The sequence below is a fragment of the Haliotis cracherodii genome, unplaced genomic scaffold (genome assembly GCF_022045235.1).
Source record: "Haliotis cracherodii isolate W230 unplaced genomic scaffold, xgHalCrac1.p SCAF_11, whole genome shotgun sequence".
Classification (NCBI taxonomy): domain Eukaryota; kingdom Metazoa; phylum Mollusca; class Gastropoda; order Lepetellida; family Haliotidae; genus Haliotis; species Haliotis cracherodii.
In genome coordinates, this window is record NW_027266266.1 from 46,708,054 (window position 1) to 46,724,596 (window position 16,543).

The 16,543-nt window shown below is 37.7% G+C and overlaps 1 protein-coding gene across 2 annotated transcripts in view; it reads right to left on the bottom strand.

Moving 5' to 3' along the window:
- The window catches only part of LOC139456562 (microtubule-associated protein futsch-like), a 34,940-nt gene that overhangs the window by 5,727 nt on the left and 12,670 nt on the right, over nt 1–16,543 (bottom strand). For both annotated transcript variants that reach the window (XM_071238345.1, XM_071238344.1), the window contains exon 2: nt 430–5,261. In XM_071238345.1, coding sequence (XP_071094446.1) covers nt 430–5,261 — 4,832 coding nt within the window. The remainder of the gene's footprint in view (nt 1–429; nt 5,262–16,543) is intronic.

A 16,543-nucleotide genomic window follows, 5' to 3' on the forward strand; every position in this document is an offset into this window, starting at 1 on the left:
AATCCGTAATATATAATAGGTCCAAAATAATTTTGTTTGAAATAACTGAAAAATTTGCATTATAGACTTTTACAATGTGTAAAGTGTCACATACACACTCTTGTTATTGGTCAGATTACAAAACAGCATTTACAAAGAACATAAGCATGGAAGTTTCAAAAGAATATGTTGTTTTTCAAATCGTAATTCTCAATCATAATTTAAAATAATAACTGAGTAAGTGAGATCAAATGTTACATCTCATCAGCAATACTGCAGCCTTAATGTGATGCTTGATTATGTATACTTTAATAATTACACGATACAAATCATAAAGGCTATTATCAAATAATAATTTGCCTTGGTCTTTCTTTGGTGATTTTAAAAAGTAAACCAGTAAACATTAGGAGATATGCAAAAATTAAGAAATATCATTTAAGAACTGCTTACACTGAGGATGAATCTGACAGGCTTTTCCCATCACCGTCACTTGCAGCCTTGCTATTAGTTGAAGAAGCCTTTGGTTCAAGAATATTTGCTTTCTCATTGCCACTCTCTTTCTTTGATTGCTCTGTCTCAACACACATGCTGTCTGTTTTATCACTGGCAGCTTTGTTGAGCTTTTCTGCAGCCTGCTTATCAACAGAAGTAGCACCTTTGGTTTCACTTTCGACTGTAACTGGTTGACTGTCACCAAGGTTACACACAGAATCACTGTCCGCTGTATTTAACACAGTTTCATTTTCAACTGTCGTTGTGCTGTCTGCTTCTGCAGATGTTTTGTTTTTCCACCCTTCTTGCACATACAGGAAGTCCCTGGCTCTTTGATAATGAGCTTTCCGCGGGTTTTCGCTGTTAGAATCGTCGCCAACATTGGTTGTAGAGAACAAATTGTTCATTCTGTCAAAAATATTACCTCTATCCTCAAGCTGTGATTTCTCTGCTACCTTCATCTGTTCCACATCATAGAAGTTTGGTAATTTCCTGTAAGACTGAGGCCTTGAAGGATGTGTTGTTTGGTTGTGACTTATAACCGTTTCTTCAGAGTTAAAATAAGCATCTGCACACAAGATACATGCATACAGATTTTCAACTGAATGCAAGTCCTTTGCATGTTGCTGCACATCCTCCAAGATATCTGTAGAATAATCACAGTGGGTACACATAAAACGCTTTGCATTGGGAGATTTCAATGACTTGCTGTCCAAGAGGAAAGATATGATGACCGGCCCCGATGCTGTACTGCCACTCACTGATCCTGGATCTACAGGCTTCAGGACATTCGTTTCTACTGGCACCTTTGGTGCTTCTTCTATCACATGATATAATTCACTTTCAATTAAGTCTTTACTTTTGATTACCTTTGACTCTTTCCCATGATGTTCATTCTTTGAATGTGCTGAAGCTCCAACCATAGAGGCAAATATTTTATTACAATGCCCACATTTGAATGACAAACCAGGAATATGACTGTACACATGAAATTCCATTGTCTTCTGAACAGCAGAGGAAAATTCACACTTGTTACAAACATACTTCACACCTGATTTTCTATCACCAGATAAATGCTTCAGTCTAACACTTTCTGGTACAGTATGGGCATTCACTACTGGAGCAACAGTGGCAGGTGGAGATACAGCAACTGGAGTCAGCTTTGTTATGCTCTCATCTGCCTTAGTATCTGTCTTCTTGGACGTCTTGGTAGCATCTGTAACTTTAGACTTCGGCTTTTCTTTCTTCTTAGACTTCAAAAATTCAACAAAGCTTCCAACAAAGCCTTCTCCATCCAGTTCCTCCACATTTTTCTCTGTTGTAGGTAGCTCTGGAGTTGGTGTGTCGTCCTGTTTCAATTTCAAAAGTTGGGCAACTGTCAAACCATCCTTGTTTTTGTTTTTAGGTGGTCTACCCCTAGGTCTTCCAGATTTGAACTGACTCTTTCGGCCTTTCATCATTCTCTTCTTTTTCACTGTAGCTGGTGCAGGTGGAGAGGATATATCTGCGCTCAATTCCATGCCTCCAGTCACACCAAGATCTGACTGCTGTGAATTGCTCTGGCTCTCATCTTCAGATTGATTTGTTAAATTCAACTGCTTAACAAAGTCTACAAGTTTCACTGAGCATGGTGTGCATAGATCCATAAGCTCCTCAAAGTTTCCTGCTTTCTGTACATTTGTTATACCAACTTCTGCAATGTTGCTTTCCTTAAAAGCAGATTTAGCCAGGTTTTTCCTTTTGCCAATCTGCTTTTCAATTTTCCTGGCCAGTCTTGTGGCTTCATTTTTGTCATATTCTTCCTCAATGCGTTTCTGTCTCATTGCAATTATCTCAATAGGGGATCTAGAGATCTTCGGTCGCAATTCAAATTTCCTCACTGGTTTTCTACCAGGTTTACCCGACTTGAGTCTAATGGTGAGAGGTGGCACACGCTTTTCAGAGTCAACTGGAGATATGTCAGAGCTTGAGCTGAAGCTAGCATCTTCCACTTCATTTGTTTCAGTGAAAACATCATTTTCTTTTTCAAACTGCTTGTCTGATACCTTATCCTCAGTGACCTTGGATCCATGAAGATTACATTCAACTGTATCCAGGATATGCTCCATGACAAGTGCAATGACATCAACTTTAGAGTCTTCTTCACATTTTTCATTAAAGTTTGATTCAACATTAGGAATACCATCCTCTAAAGCAACATCTGCAATTAAGCTATCATCTTCTTCACTGAGACGTGTGACTTTGAATTTACCTTTATGTCTTTTAAGCTTCATTTTTATGCCACCTGGTTCACATTTGTGTTCCTTATCCTTTGACTCAACATCACTAATTGCATCCATTTGGTCATTAGAACCAATGTCAGTGTCTGATTTAATTACTTCTGATTCATCACATTTTTCAGAGTCTTGACTCTGGGTGTTAACAATGTCATCAACAACAGCCTGCAGACAAGCCCTAATGGTCTCATCTGAAACCTCCTCTATATTTGTTGATTTTTCTTCTTCTTTCGAGGATACCAACTGCACAGTTTCAGAGTTGTCGATTTCCATCTTGTCCACATTATCTACATCTGGTTGACAGGGCTGAGTTACACATTCAGACACCTTCTGAGGTTCGGACACCTGAGCTTCAGAGATCTTCTGAGGTTCAGCTTCCTTACAAGTTTCATGTATTTCACTTTCAATACCATCAGCTTTATCCGTATTTGGCAACACTTCTCCCTCACTCTGAACTGCCTCAACATCTTCTGCTGTTTCACTTGACTCTGTTTTGATATCTTTGGTTTCTTCATGAGGCAGTGTGACAGAGCTCCACTGTGTCATCTGTGTAGCCTCATTGTTCATGTCACTGCTTTCAACTACTGGTACTGGTACTGTATCAGGCACCTCATTAATGGCAACAAATGGTATTATTTCTTCCTGACAGACCATAACATCACCATCCATGGATTCTAAACTGTCTAAAACACCTTCCTCAGGACAAACTTCTTCTATTGCAGTATCAATATCAGTAGTCACTGAATCGCCCACTACATCCTGTTCTTCTGCCATTACCCCTGCCTCAAAAGTAGCAAGTTCTAAAACAGGTGGTTCGAGGTCTTCATTGCTTGGAGCAGGGCTGATCAAATCCTTTATTATCGTTAGGTCTGGATGCTGCATTTCAGGTGACAATGGAGAACCTGTTCCAGATTCTTGTTCAGAAACCACAATCCTCAGAGGTGTGATAACTGGTGGTTTTCTCTCTTCCACTTGTACAAAAAGATCAGTTTCCTGTCCTGCCGATTCTTCATCAATCACCTTCTTAGCTTCCAGCAAAACTGATGGTTTATCTTGACACTGTTGAATGGTTCTCTTGCGAGTAGTCTTATACATCTGAGAAGCTTTTAATATTCTTCCTCCTCTTACTCTACTGAATGGCCTGTGTTTCTGATCAGATATAAGAAGCTTGTGTGTATTTTTTACTTTGAGAGATTTTACAATAGGCTGTCGGGGTACTCCAATTTTAGGTCTGCCTGGTTTCCGTTTCACATCACCTGACATGCCAGTTGGTTTGAAACTAATTTCAGAGTCATCTTCCTCCTCAAAGTCAACCCCAGAAAATGTATAAGGATCAGTTTGACATTCTTCATTCCTCACGAACCGTTGCTTCTTTACTGTTTCTTTGGACATTTTAATCTCAGTAATTGCATTGGCATCAACTTTAGTTAGTTGAGGTTGTCGTTCGATATTCTCTTCAATTTCTCCAGATTCACTTACCTGTGAATCTTGTGACACTAATCGCTTCCTTTTTGGAGGTCTTCCTCGTTTCTTTGGTTTTTCATCATCTTGCTGGTCTCCAGATGCCACAGAAACAGATGTTGAGCTGTCAGGAAGTGCATTGTCTGTCTGCTTTCTGATTGTCCTCTGCTTAGTTCCCTGTCGTTTGATGACAATGCTTGTTTCGGATTCATCAACTGAGGAATCACGTGAATTTCCTGAAGCCTTTGATTTCTTAACTAATTTCTTTCCAGAGCCTATGAGAGGGGACGGACAATCAGCCCAACTTGAATCCATGGACACAGAGGTTTCCCTAGCCTGAGATTTTGAACTGGTTGAAGTTACACTGAACTTTTTCCTCCTCTTACCTGTGTTCGCCACTTCGTTGTCTGAATCTGGCAATATGGAAGCATCAGAATCATTTTGATCAGTTTCTGCTCCACTTGCAGTATCATTATTTTCTTTCAATTGCCTCTTAAGAGACTTTTCATCAAGGAGTTCAAAATCAGCACTTAAAGTTCTCTTTCTTTTAGGTTTTGGAGCCTTTGATACCTTCTTCCCATGCCTCATAAGCATTTCACCTATTTGGCTCCGTAGTTTCCTTTCAGGCTTGGCAATCAACTGAGATCTTTTCTTTCCAAATTGTCTCTTAGAACCAGAGCTGGAAGGCTGCGTGTTCACTGATTTGGAGAGTTCACTATCTGGGTTTGCTTCTTTTTTCCCTGATTGTGAGCTATCTTTCACTGTACTACCATGTCCAGTCTCCCCATGTTTGTCCTGAGTAGTGTCAGCTTCATCTTTTAACCGCTTTTTAGGCTTTGGAGGCCTTCCTTTGCGTTTTAATCCAATTGCCTGGTCCTTTGAGTCATCCTTGACCTTTGTCCTTGTCTCCTTCTTATTGGTCTTGGATGAAGTCAATGCAGAACCGGTGCCCCCAATTTTTCGTCCAGAGACACTGGAATGTCGCAACTTTGAAAGAACCAGAACCTTCTTTATTTTGAAGGATGGGGTATCCCTCATATTATTTAGCTCCCTCTGAAACCAAAGAAAGAAAGAAATATTACCCACCTTCCATTCAACAAAATTTACTGTGCACACAAATTCATATAAGAGTGTGTGAGTGAGTTAAAATTTAACGTCGCATCAGCATTATTGTAGCCACATAGCGAAGAAAATAATTTTTCACAGCACCTCAAATAAATACATCAAACTTATACATAAAAGCCAATTTATCAAACATACTTCAGCATAACAATACAAAACTGTTTATAACATGCCATAAGCCAACCGCAACCAAAGCTGGGCCACCTTGCTGGGCATCATGAATTCAAGACAAGGAATCAGTTCATACTTGGTACCATAATACCAGCTTTATATGATGATATATGTGTATATAAAAAAAACTCCTATCATAAACATGATAAAGTACTGGAACTATTTTTATGAACTTTCATTTATTCATGAGAACAAAATAATAAATAATTTGTTTTTGGCAACATGTCCTTGAAGTGAGTAAGTAGTTGGTGTCTTAAGTTCTTTGCCTTTATTAGTATCTCAGAATTTGAAGGTAATTAAAATACACAATAACTGATATATATATAAAAACATTTTGAAATGTTTCAGGTGTACTGTAAATAAAGGAAGGCCTGGAATTTTGTAACCCAGATTAAACAACTTTCGAGGAAGAGTAATATGACTCACGTTGAAATCTAATTAAGTCATTGGCAAACATATATCACTGAAGTACAATGGATTTGAACATGAGCATGATGAACATGGAGTAGGAATATTCCAAAGAAATTCACAAAGAATCAGAACAAGTTACCAAGACATTACTGTCGGACACTAATGCCCCTGGCAAAAAGAAATTACCCACATTACATTCACCATATTTCCCTTTTCAGATGGGTTAATATAAGTCTTCAAAGAATGACTGCACTGACTGTTACACATTTTGTCTGAATATTAATGTCCTCAAGATCATAAGTTATACTTATTAACAATGCTCCCTGCATATCTGGACAACACATCTCACTAGTAAAAATTAAGGTATTGGCATGTACTGTATTGTGATTATGGTGGCATTACATAAACCTGGAATAAATATGCAATTGTCATAGGACATTAGGGAACCCCGTCAAAAGTTTTAAACTGAAGTTCTCCTCTAAAATCCACTGACATATCACACCAATACAAAACTAAATTTCAAAATACTCAAAGCTCTATACTTGACATTCAAAGTGATAAATATGCCCAAAACATTTAAGTGTACAAGTCAGAACATGGGACTTTTCCACAAGAATTATGTGTTGTCATATAGACTATTATTAGCTGTGCTTACTAGATCGAACAGAATTTAACAAGACTTGGGCTTTGTACTAGTGGCCAACCAAAGTCAGAGGCTGGATGGGTATATCAATGAAGCTAAGTTACAATGATGTGTACAAAGCGTTAGAAACTAACAGTTTTAGACCACTGGTCCTTATAATGATAACATATAGCAAAACCCTTAAAAAGGGCACATTTCTACTAGTCCTTATGATACCTTAACTATTGGGCAGTTTGTCAAGGACTATAGGACTAGTGCCAATTTCTAACCCTGGTACAGTTCAAAGATTTTCAACTATCAATTGTCAAGTGAACAAGCTTTCTATCCTGACATGCTTCCTGAGGCCTACTCCTGTTTTTCTTTATCAACATAACTTGTGAAATGAATCAATTTACACCATGTACACAAAGTTACCAACCTAAACTTACTTTCTCATTTTCATCTTTCTACTCAATCAATTTACTTAATCTAGTTTACGATGACATGAAACAGATGTCAGTTGAAACAAGCTGTTAAAAGTTTCCTAAATTGATACAAACATGACTCAACATATTGACAAAGATATTTTTCAAATATTTCATTATGAAAACTAACATTTGTGGAAAATTTTGAGAATTTAACAACTGTTTACTAACAATCCTAGTCATGCACAACTAAAAAATACTATATCAAAGATTATACCTGCCTGACTCAAACTGCAGCTAAGATGCCCATTTCTGTTAACATCACATCACAAAATATGGCACACACATAGACATATCCAGCTTTTCCTCGCACTACACAAATATGATTAATGGCAATGACAGGTGTATTTTATCAGGGCCTATTATGTGAAGTGCAGAAGTGTAAAGCTATATAGTGAAAGTAATCCAACAGCTGTGCACATCCTGGGTGGCACCAATGGGGCATGACAGGCTAACTCGATATGCTGACATGTATGTAATATTTTCACTTTCAAGCTCCTGACATATCATTAACAGTCTAGACTTGGGTATTCTTTATAGCATGTTGATAGTCAAAAAGTGATGTCAGTCTTTCGATAGTCACAGGTCTATCTTAAAATGAGGGAGTTATGAACACCAATGAACCAGAAAATCATTAAAATACTGCCAAAATAAATTCCTTTTGTTTAAGTGTTTCCACATTGAGGATATTTGAAAGTCAGAAAAAAATATTTCTTGGATCCTCAGTTAAATAAAAAACATAAAAGAGAAATTCATGGACCCCTGAATCATGCCTAGTGTTGAACACTGATATTGTAAATGATGTATGGACAAGGATCAACTGGATGTTTGTTTGTTTCCTGTTTAACACCACACTCAATATTCCAGCTATATGACAGTGGTCTGTATATAATCAATCTGGACCAGATAATCCACTGATTGCCATCATGAACATCAATCCATGCAATTGGGATACAATGACATGCATCAACCAAGTCAGCAAGCCTGACCACCCTATCCCGTTAGTCACCTCTTACGGCAAGCATCATCATGGGATGCTGAAGACCTATTCTACCCTGGATCTTCACAGGTCTTAACTTGACATACGATGCAATTATCTACCTGACTTCTACCACATATTTCCACCTTTGTTCAGGTGAATATTTGCCTTTGCATGTGCTTGTGACAGGTGCCACTGAGGGGGCAGGATTGTGTCACTTTTTCAAAAACACCTGGTATCATTGCTATTTGACAGTGTTTCACAAAAACAGATATGATAAAATGATATAAACAAAAACAAACAATGGACTGTGCTTTCAGCAGATTTCTTATGATTTAGGGTTTTGTCACCTTTATTAATGTGAACCAGCTTTAACAACTGCAGAAACCTTGGATCTTCAGTGACATTTCCGTACATGAACTTGCATGGCAAACCAATGGTGCAAATGTCGGCTAAGGTGAGGTGAAATTTGGTTTAACATCGCGTCCAAGATTATTGCACTTATATAGCGACGTGCATGTACGTGTATGTGTTTGTGTGGCTGCTTGTACTAATCCGGACTGATGCTGATTTATAGTGCTAGCTCACTGAGATACCATGCTGCAGTTGAACGTGAATACCCCACTCAGACACAGTATACTGATTCCGAGCTGACCAGTCCTTGTTTTAGCCCCTTAATGCCAAGCGCCAGACAGGATAACAACAAGCACAATCTATTAACATCTTTTGGTATGACACAGCCGGGGATCGCACCCCGGACATTCCGCTCTCCGGGCGGACGCTCAACCACTAGACCATGGAGGCGGTCAAATGTCAGTTAAAATCGAAATGCCACAGCGAAAGTCAGTGATAAATTTACTTTTCTACAGGTTGAATAAAATTGGACATGAAAAATGCATCCCTATGAATGCGCTTTATCATGCTTATGCAAAAATTAGATATGAGGATTCATAATTTGAAAAGGGTATCTGTCATCAATCTTGATGAAAATAACTGGCAAATTCTCTGGATCAGAGTAATACTCTTGAATTTAATATATTTATTCAATATGCCACTACAACTTGGCAACTGTAGAAACTAAATCCATTAATATATAACTAAATAGTCAAGGGTCTCTTGATAGATTGATATAGGGTTTCTCCCAGCAAGCAACCTTAACTGTTTAGAATATTTTTGCAGTCACTGCTCCAATACATGCACATTTTGTTCTGTAAAAAGAATTAAATGTAATAATCAGAAAAGCAGTGATGATGGAGTTGACATTGGTACTGACTATTACATGTACCATATTTCAATACAACATTGATACAAAGAATATTGTCAATCTTTCTATGCAAAGGAGAAGTGTTCCACAACTTTCGTTGCTGCTCATGAATATCAACTTTAGCTGGTTCTTATGACAAAAACCTACAGGTACTGGTGATCTAATCTGTCCCAAATTCTTCCTGGGGAAAGCAGAATGTAGAAAATACAAGCAGGTATATGTGAGCACCAGAACCATAAAGCAACATTGTTTCCAACCAAGGGTACAGAAGGTATTTTTCTTTCAAGTGTGGCACAGGGCACTGATATAGTGAGTGAGTGAGTGAGTTGGGTTTAACGCCGCTTTTAACAATATTCCAATTATATCACGGCGTGTCAGCTTAATGTGTGAGGAAAGCCCGAAGTGATGCAGGTCTCAGAAGTTTACCACTTCAGTGAAACCCACGAGCACGGGGCTAATTGGGGCTAACCGTGATTCAAACCCATAATCATAGGTTTCTGGCTTGGCCAAGGGACACAACTCTGCACAGCGAATTGCGGCGCCATAGTGACTACTGGGCCACCCGTGCCCCCGGCACTGATATAGATACTTGGGTGTGCCTTTACTCATTTAAGTGTGCTAAAATTATGTTCCCTGTCAATTTGTTTAAGGATGATTGTGTCTACTTTTGCAAAGTCCATTTCTCGCCCGGCTTTAACATCAACAAAATCGTCACAAGGTACTTTTCCTTAATAAAATGTGATCTCTTAAAGCAGTGGGAATATACTTCAATCATGCCATTTAACCTGTCATTTGCACTTTAACATTTATAATCAAAAGATTTTTTTAACCCTCAACAACCTACTCTCAACTACAAAAAAAATCTTGTAAATTTGTAAACCACATATAGCTCAATGATTAGAAGAACAAGGAAACAGCATTATCACTATCCCCCGCCATGGGGCACATTAGAAATTTGTTTGTTCATGTAGTAGTGAATATACACTATAAAAAAAAAAAGAGTCTTAAGTACAGAAAGGCACTTGGGTCGCATTCAGTCATCAGAAAATTGCATTGCAGACACTATGCACTTTGTAAAATAACATGGATTAAGGGCAATAACTGTATATGCTCATAATCTAAAAACGTAGCAAGGGAAGTAAGTATCTCTTAGATAAGCATGCAAACTTCCAGTAGTTTCTGAGAAAGCTTGTCCCCATTGCAGACACTATGCACTAGCTGAAAAGCAAGGAGCAAGGAGCAAGGGCCATAACTCTGTAAAACAATCACTGACAGCACCAATTTTCAAACTCGGTCTTGACAAGTATTTCTTAGGTCAGCATGCAAACTTTCATTCATGCAATTTCATTACTTTCTGAGAAAACTTGACCCCATTAGAGACACTATACACTTAGTTGAAAAGTATTGAGCAACGACCATAACGAACTAATTTGCAGCACCAATTTTCGAACTCAGTTTGGACAAGTATCTCTTCTGCAAGCATGCAAAATTTCATTCTGGTAATTTCAGTAGTGTGTGAGAAAACTTGTCCCGATTTCATGCAGCATGCAGAAAGTTGAAAAGCAAGGAGCAAAGGCCATACCCTCTGCAAAAAGTTAATTAAAGACACCAATTTTCATACTCTTGTAAAATCATGACCAGTAACATCAGCATTTGAAATTTCATTTCTCTAACTTAAATAGTTTTTGAGAAAATTTGTCACCTTTGAGAAGCAGATAGACAGATGGAAGGAAGGAAGGAAGGACGGACAGACAAACTGTTTCTATATCACCTGCCCCGATTTGTGGCGGGTGATAAAAAATTATAAATAAATTAACCTAGCAACGCGTTATAATGGCACCATCATCATCCTACTATTTTCAAAACCTTAGAAACTGTTAGCTACACAGTCTTCCCATTTGACCTAGGCTAACCTATAACATATCAATCAGCAGTCATGAATTGGCTTACCTGAGGGAACAGATATCTAATTATGACTATCACACATCAAAATTGAAAGTACACAGAACAGTACCACAGGGGATAGAAATGCATAAATGTTACTACCAAGACTTTCAGCATGTTCTAGTGCAATGAATAATTCACTCCTCTTGCCAATCCATGTTTGGAAAATTTACTTTTAGGTGATCTGGTTATCAATGACGTAAACTGGCTGGTACTGTTGCAAAAAAAATAGTTCACATGGCCAAAGAAAATACAAACTAAGACCTCATTGTTCCTCAAGAAGAGCAATGCAATCTGTGGCAAAAGCTTTTGACTCTACCAGCCTGAACTTGACTTTTCACATCATAATCAGATTTTCTGTAGTGGCATATGATTAACTGAGTATACCAGAGCCAAATGAATATTTCTAGACTCGGGTTTTGGGCTTTTGGTTATGTCAAATCATGGCAATAATGTTGTATTGTGGGGAATAATAGAAATCAGAATATCTTCAACCATGTTCACTATCTTCACACCACTAGCTTCAGTGAGTGAGTGAGTGATATTTTCTTAACATCGCATGAGCAATTTTTCAGCTATCTTCGTGGTAACACCAGTACATTGAAGCCCAAGTCAAGTAAAACTTCTTTCAATCTAGTGATTATTATTAAATATATTTTATTGTCAGAAAAGAAAAAGGGATTGGGCACAAGTGCACCACTTATTACTGCCTTCTCCCTTTTCATCCGGGATCTTAGTTTATATTGTCCATATGTAAAACCTACAGAAAAAGAAGCCAAATGACATGTTACAGCCAGTTACCTCAGATGTCCCACCTCATGCTCACTGGTCACATCCAACTACAGTCCGTTTGACTCCAAATGAGAACGATGAATTGCAAAATAACTCGAAATCCAGAAAAGTGTATGGAACATCAAGACGGTACTTGCTCCTTGCTTTTCAGCTAGTGCATAGTGTCTGCAATGGGGACAAGCTTTCTCAGAAACTACTGGAAGTTTGCATGCTTATCTAAGAGATACCCTGTACCCAAAAAAATCTGAATTTTGTTTATTTTAAGACCCATGACGGATGAAGTTCTTTAAGCAACTATCATGTAATTTTGTATAGAAATGTGTACATGACACGTAGGGGGGACAAACCGTGCAATTCATCGTCCTCATTTGGAGTCAAACGGACTGTAGTCGAGAGCTGATTTTTGAATGGTGGTTCATGCAAAATATTTTGGGTTGGATAGAAAGCTAGTCCCTCTGGATTTTCACTAGTGGCTGTGTCTAACCCTGTTGTATATAGGCTATTCAACATTGTCAAATCTATCAAATATCCTAGCATGTACCATTTGGTTCTATTTCACTCAAACAGATCTTAATGCATATGATTCCAGGGATAGAAATTGGCACTAGCCCATTCGTTTATTAGGTTTCCTAAGGGCAAGTAGAATTTCAAACATTTTGTGGGGTATTGACATATGTTATCACAATTCGGGCTAGCAAAATTTCTTAGTTAATTTCTATCCAAGCGATTCTCTTTAAAAATATGTGAAACAGAGTAAAAATGTCATATGAACGATGAAATGCATATCTTTCATGATCAATACTTTCTAGGTAGGTCTACATATTCATGAACTTCATTCAATTGTAATTCTTTAACAGGAGGTAATCAAAAGACGATCATTACATCCTCAGAGGTAATATTTTGTCATTAATCCTGAAGTCAATGACTTTTACGTACTGGTGTAGCATGACTAACATTTAGGCTGGAAGAGTATGCAAGATGGACGTCACATAATTCTCCATGTTTGTCCAAAAGCAAATAAACTGTTTAGCTGAACTTGTAAACACAGGTGGGCAGTGCACACACAGATGCCGGCCCCAAATAGACATAATACCTGGGACAATATTGATGCAACATCATGCTAAAATATTTCATTTATTATAATTAATAATCACCATTAGCAGGACCATCATGATAACCGTGTATTCTGAACTTATTTTTTGCATTAAAATTTATCATCCAAACTATGCCAATTCTGAAAATCTTCCCATCAAGCAAAACCTTCTTTTGAAATGCAATTAATCATTTGATTGATGCACCAGAGTCATGAAAACGAAGTTGTTGTTTTTTCACATATATATATTTGGACTGACAAAGTTTTGTACCAATCATTGTAATGAATTCAAAGGGGTCCTGGGATCCTTGAAATTTGCTGCAATATTATTTATATCTTGGGACCTCCCCAATCTCTAAAATTTATGATTTATGTCATAACACACTTGCCTTTCTTGCCTAATTTCAAACATTCATAGTGACTGGTTTGCTGTTCTTCTAAAACAATCACATAACTTTTCCTTTACATCATGTTACATATTCCGACATGCAGTTCATGAGATACTTTTTGCAGTGACATCACTCGTGGAATTATGTAAGTACTTTGCGTGCACTACATACATTGAGCTGAGATAATAATGATAATAGGTACTTTTAAATACTAAACAATGCAAAATATAGGCAACATCAGCACAAACGGCATCAGCAAAATCACATTTACCAATGCTTAAATTGCCTTTACCTTGGTCAGTTACCTCCCTTTGTATCTATGGCAGAGAACGCTAGCAACACAATCTATAAGCCCATAAAAAGGACTTTTGTATTCAAAACTTCATAAATATCCATCTTTTGCAGTTTTGATATGGTAGTTATAGAGTTCATAGCTTTGTATTGTCAACAAAACAAAATTATTTGAAATTTATAATAGGTTAAACCTAATAATAAAGACTGGACAACACTAAACAGTCATTAGGACATAATAATGAATTATTTAATTTTATCCCCTTCTTCCCCACTACCAAACATCTCACCTCACATTATTTTGAATAAGTGCCTTATAGTTACACAGGCAAAAAAGAGTCAATGCATGTTCTAAATAGTCCTGCCAAACAGTCAAGCTTCATCATGTTCATGTGAATCACATCCACTGACAGATAATGTACACTCATGACTTGCACAGTTTGCTAAAAACAAATATACTAACATAAAATGCCTCAGTAATCACTTATAAGTAGTAATGTTTCAATCTCACCTTCATCCAAATAATCTAGGGACCACTAAATCTTTAACTTTTAACACTAGGGCAATGTCAATAATAGCCCTAAGGCTTCTGAAAATGTTTAAGGACATGAAGTTGTTCAGATTGTTATGGACCATCAGCAACTTATCACTTGGCACCATGGAATTATAAAAATATCCAAAATATTTTCCAATTTGCACGACGGTATATCTCCATCCCATCCATGATAATTATTGTTATCAACATATATAAAAACACAAGGTGGGTTGCTTATTAAGTTGATGAAACACACAAGCAATTTCGGTGAACAATACTAAGAAAGATATAAACATAAAGAAAGGTGCTTAAACATTCTATTTAATAACAAGACACAAAAAACTAACTAACCCGGTACATGTCCATTATCAATTTCCTGGAATCAGCTTTATGCAAATCTTTACCCCGGCACACATTTTATTCGTCTATATATCAATCTCATTAAAATCAGAGCTTAGTTCTCACTACCGCTAAACAAAGATCTGAGGGCATCCCATTACGGGTCACGCCAGACCGAACTTGCACGAACTTTGACCGACCAATGGATGACTGACAAGAAGTCGACATTTGCCAATCAGAAGGCAGCTTTCTCGTGCTTCACGGCACTAATTTCAAATTGCCTACTACGCTTCGAAACATATGGTCTAGATTGTACGGATTCAGTCGTTAAGCCCGTAACTATCGTCGGAAAACACTGTGTTAAAGTTTTCGAGGTTGCATAATTAGACATCACATTCCGACTGTCATTTTCATGATCTGGTAAGCGACGCTCTGATTTGTCAGATCAAAGGCTGTTCTGATGTGACCCCTAATGGGATGTCCTCAGATCTTTGTTTAGGGGTAGCGAGAACTAAGATCTGATTTTAATGACATTGTCTATATATCATGGCTATTGTATTGGCTCTTTCAGGTGGCAACACACAAAGTTGTTTTGCGAACTGGATGGGCTAAACAGGCAGACAGCCAACAAACCTCAACCAGGAAAAAAGAGTGTGGGCTAGTGCTCAAAATCTGTCATGGGAATTCATCAACTGAATCATAAAATTTTGTTGAAGCTCGTCGAATATCTAATCCTCATCAGGACTACCTCATTTGGTGCACTGGGTATAGTCTGGGAGTCCATAAGTGTACACGCCAACACATTCTGAAACTTCACCTATCCATATTTTTACATTTAGTAAAACATGTCCTAACAGCTGCATCACAGAATAATACATCAACAAAAAATTTGGAAAAAAATGAACCATGCCACATGTTGCCAGACTGGGATATTATTAAAAAGAGTTTCCTCTACTCAAAAACACTCAATAGTCAATAAAAATAAAAGTGAACTGATTCAATTGATTTAAGTTTCAATACTGCAAGGGGTCAAATTCAATTCATCCAGAATTATATTTCCTGCCTTGTAAAAGCATTGGTTGAAACAGTAATGCTAGAAATAGGTGCAAGACTGTCAGACAAAGATCTGGCTACCTTGGTGAGATTGCTTATTGACACTTTACAGTAAAATTGGTACTTTTTCAAATAAAACTTAACAACAAAATTTGCAGGAATGGTCAGCGTTAGCAATTGGCACTAGTCCAGTAGTCCTTACCAAACAACCCAATAGTTAAGGTATCATAAGGACTAGTAGAAATTTGTTATTTTTGAGAGTTTTGCTAAATGTTATCATTATAAGGACCAGTGGACTAAAAATGTTAGTTTCTACCGCTGAAATTGGTGGTACTGAAAATCAGGTTCCCCCAAGGTGATTCCATACAGTTACATATGTGATGCTGTTGATACAGACCACAAAGTTGTTAATTAATCACAAGCTCTCTTATACGTCGACCCGTGAAGAATCCCAGGTAGAATAGGTCTTCAGCAACCCATGCTTGCTGTAAAAGGTGACTATGCTTGTCGCAAAAGGCGACTAACGGGAGCGGGTGGTCAGACTCGCTGACTTGGTTGAGGCACGTCATCAATCCCAATTGCGTGGATCAATGCTAATGATATTAATCACTGGATTGTCTGGTCCAGACTCGATTATTTACAGACCGCCGTCATATAGCTGGAATATTGCTGAGTGCGGCCTTAAACAACAAACCAACCAACCAATCTTATACGTCATGCACAACAAACTTGTTAATGAAAGAAAAAACTTTCAAAGTACCAAGAAAAAGGTTCAAGATGTTTCAAGAGAATCACCTGGGCACATCTATTTGTGCGTTTAGTGAACTCTGAAGACATCATTTCTG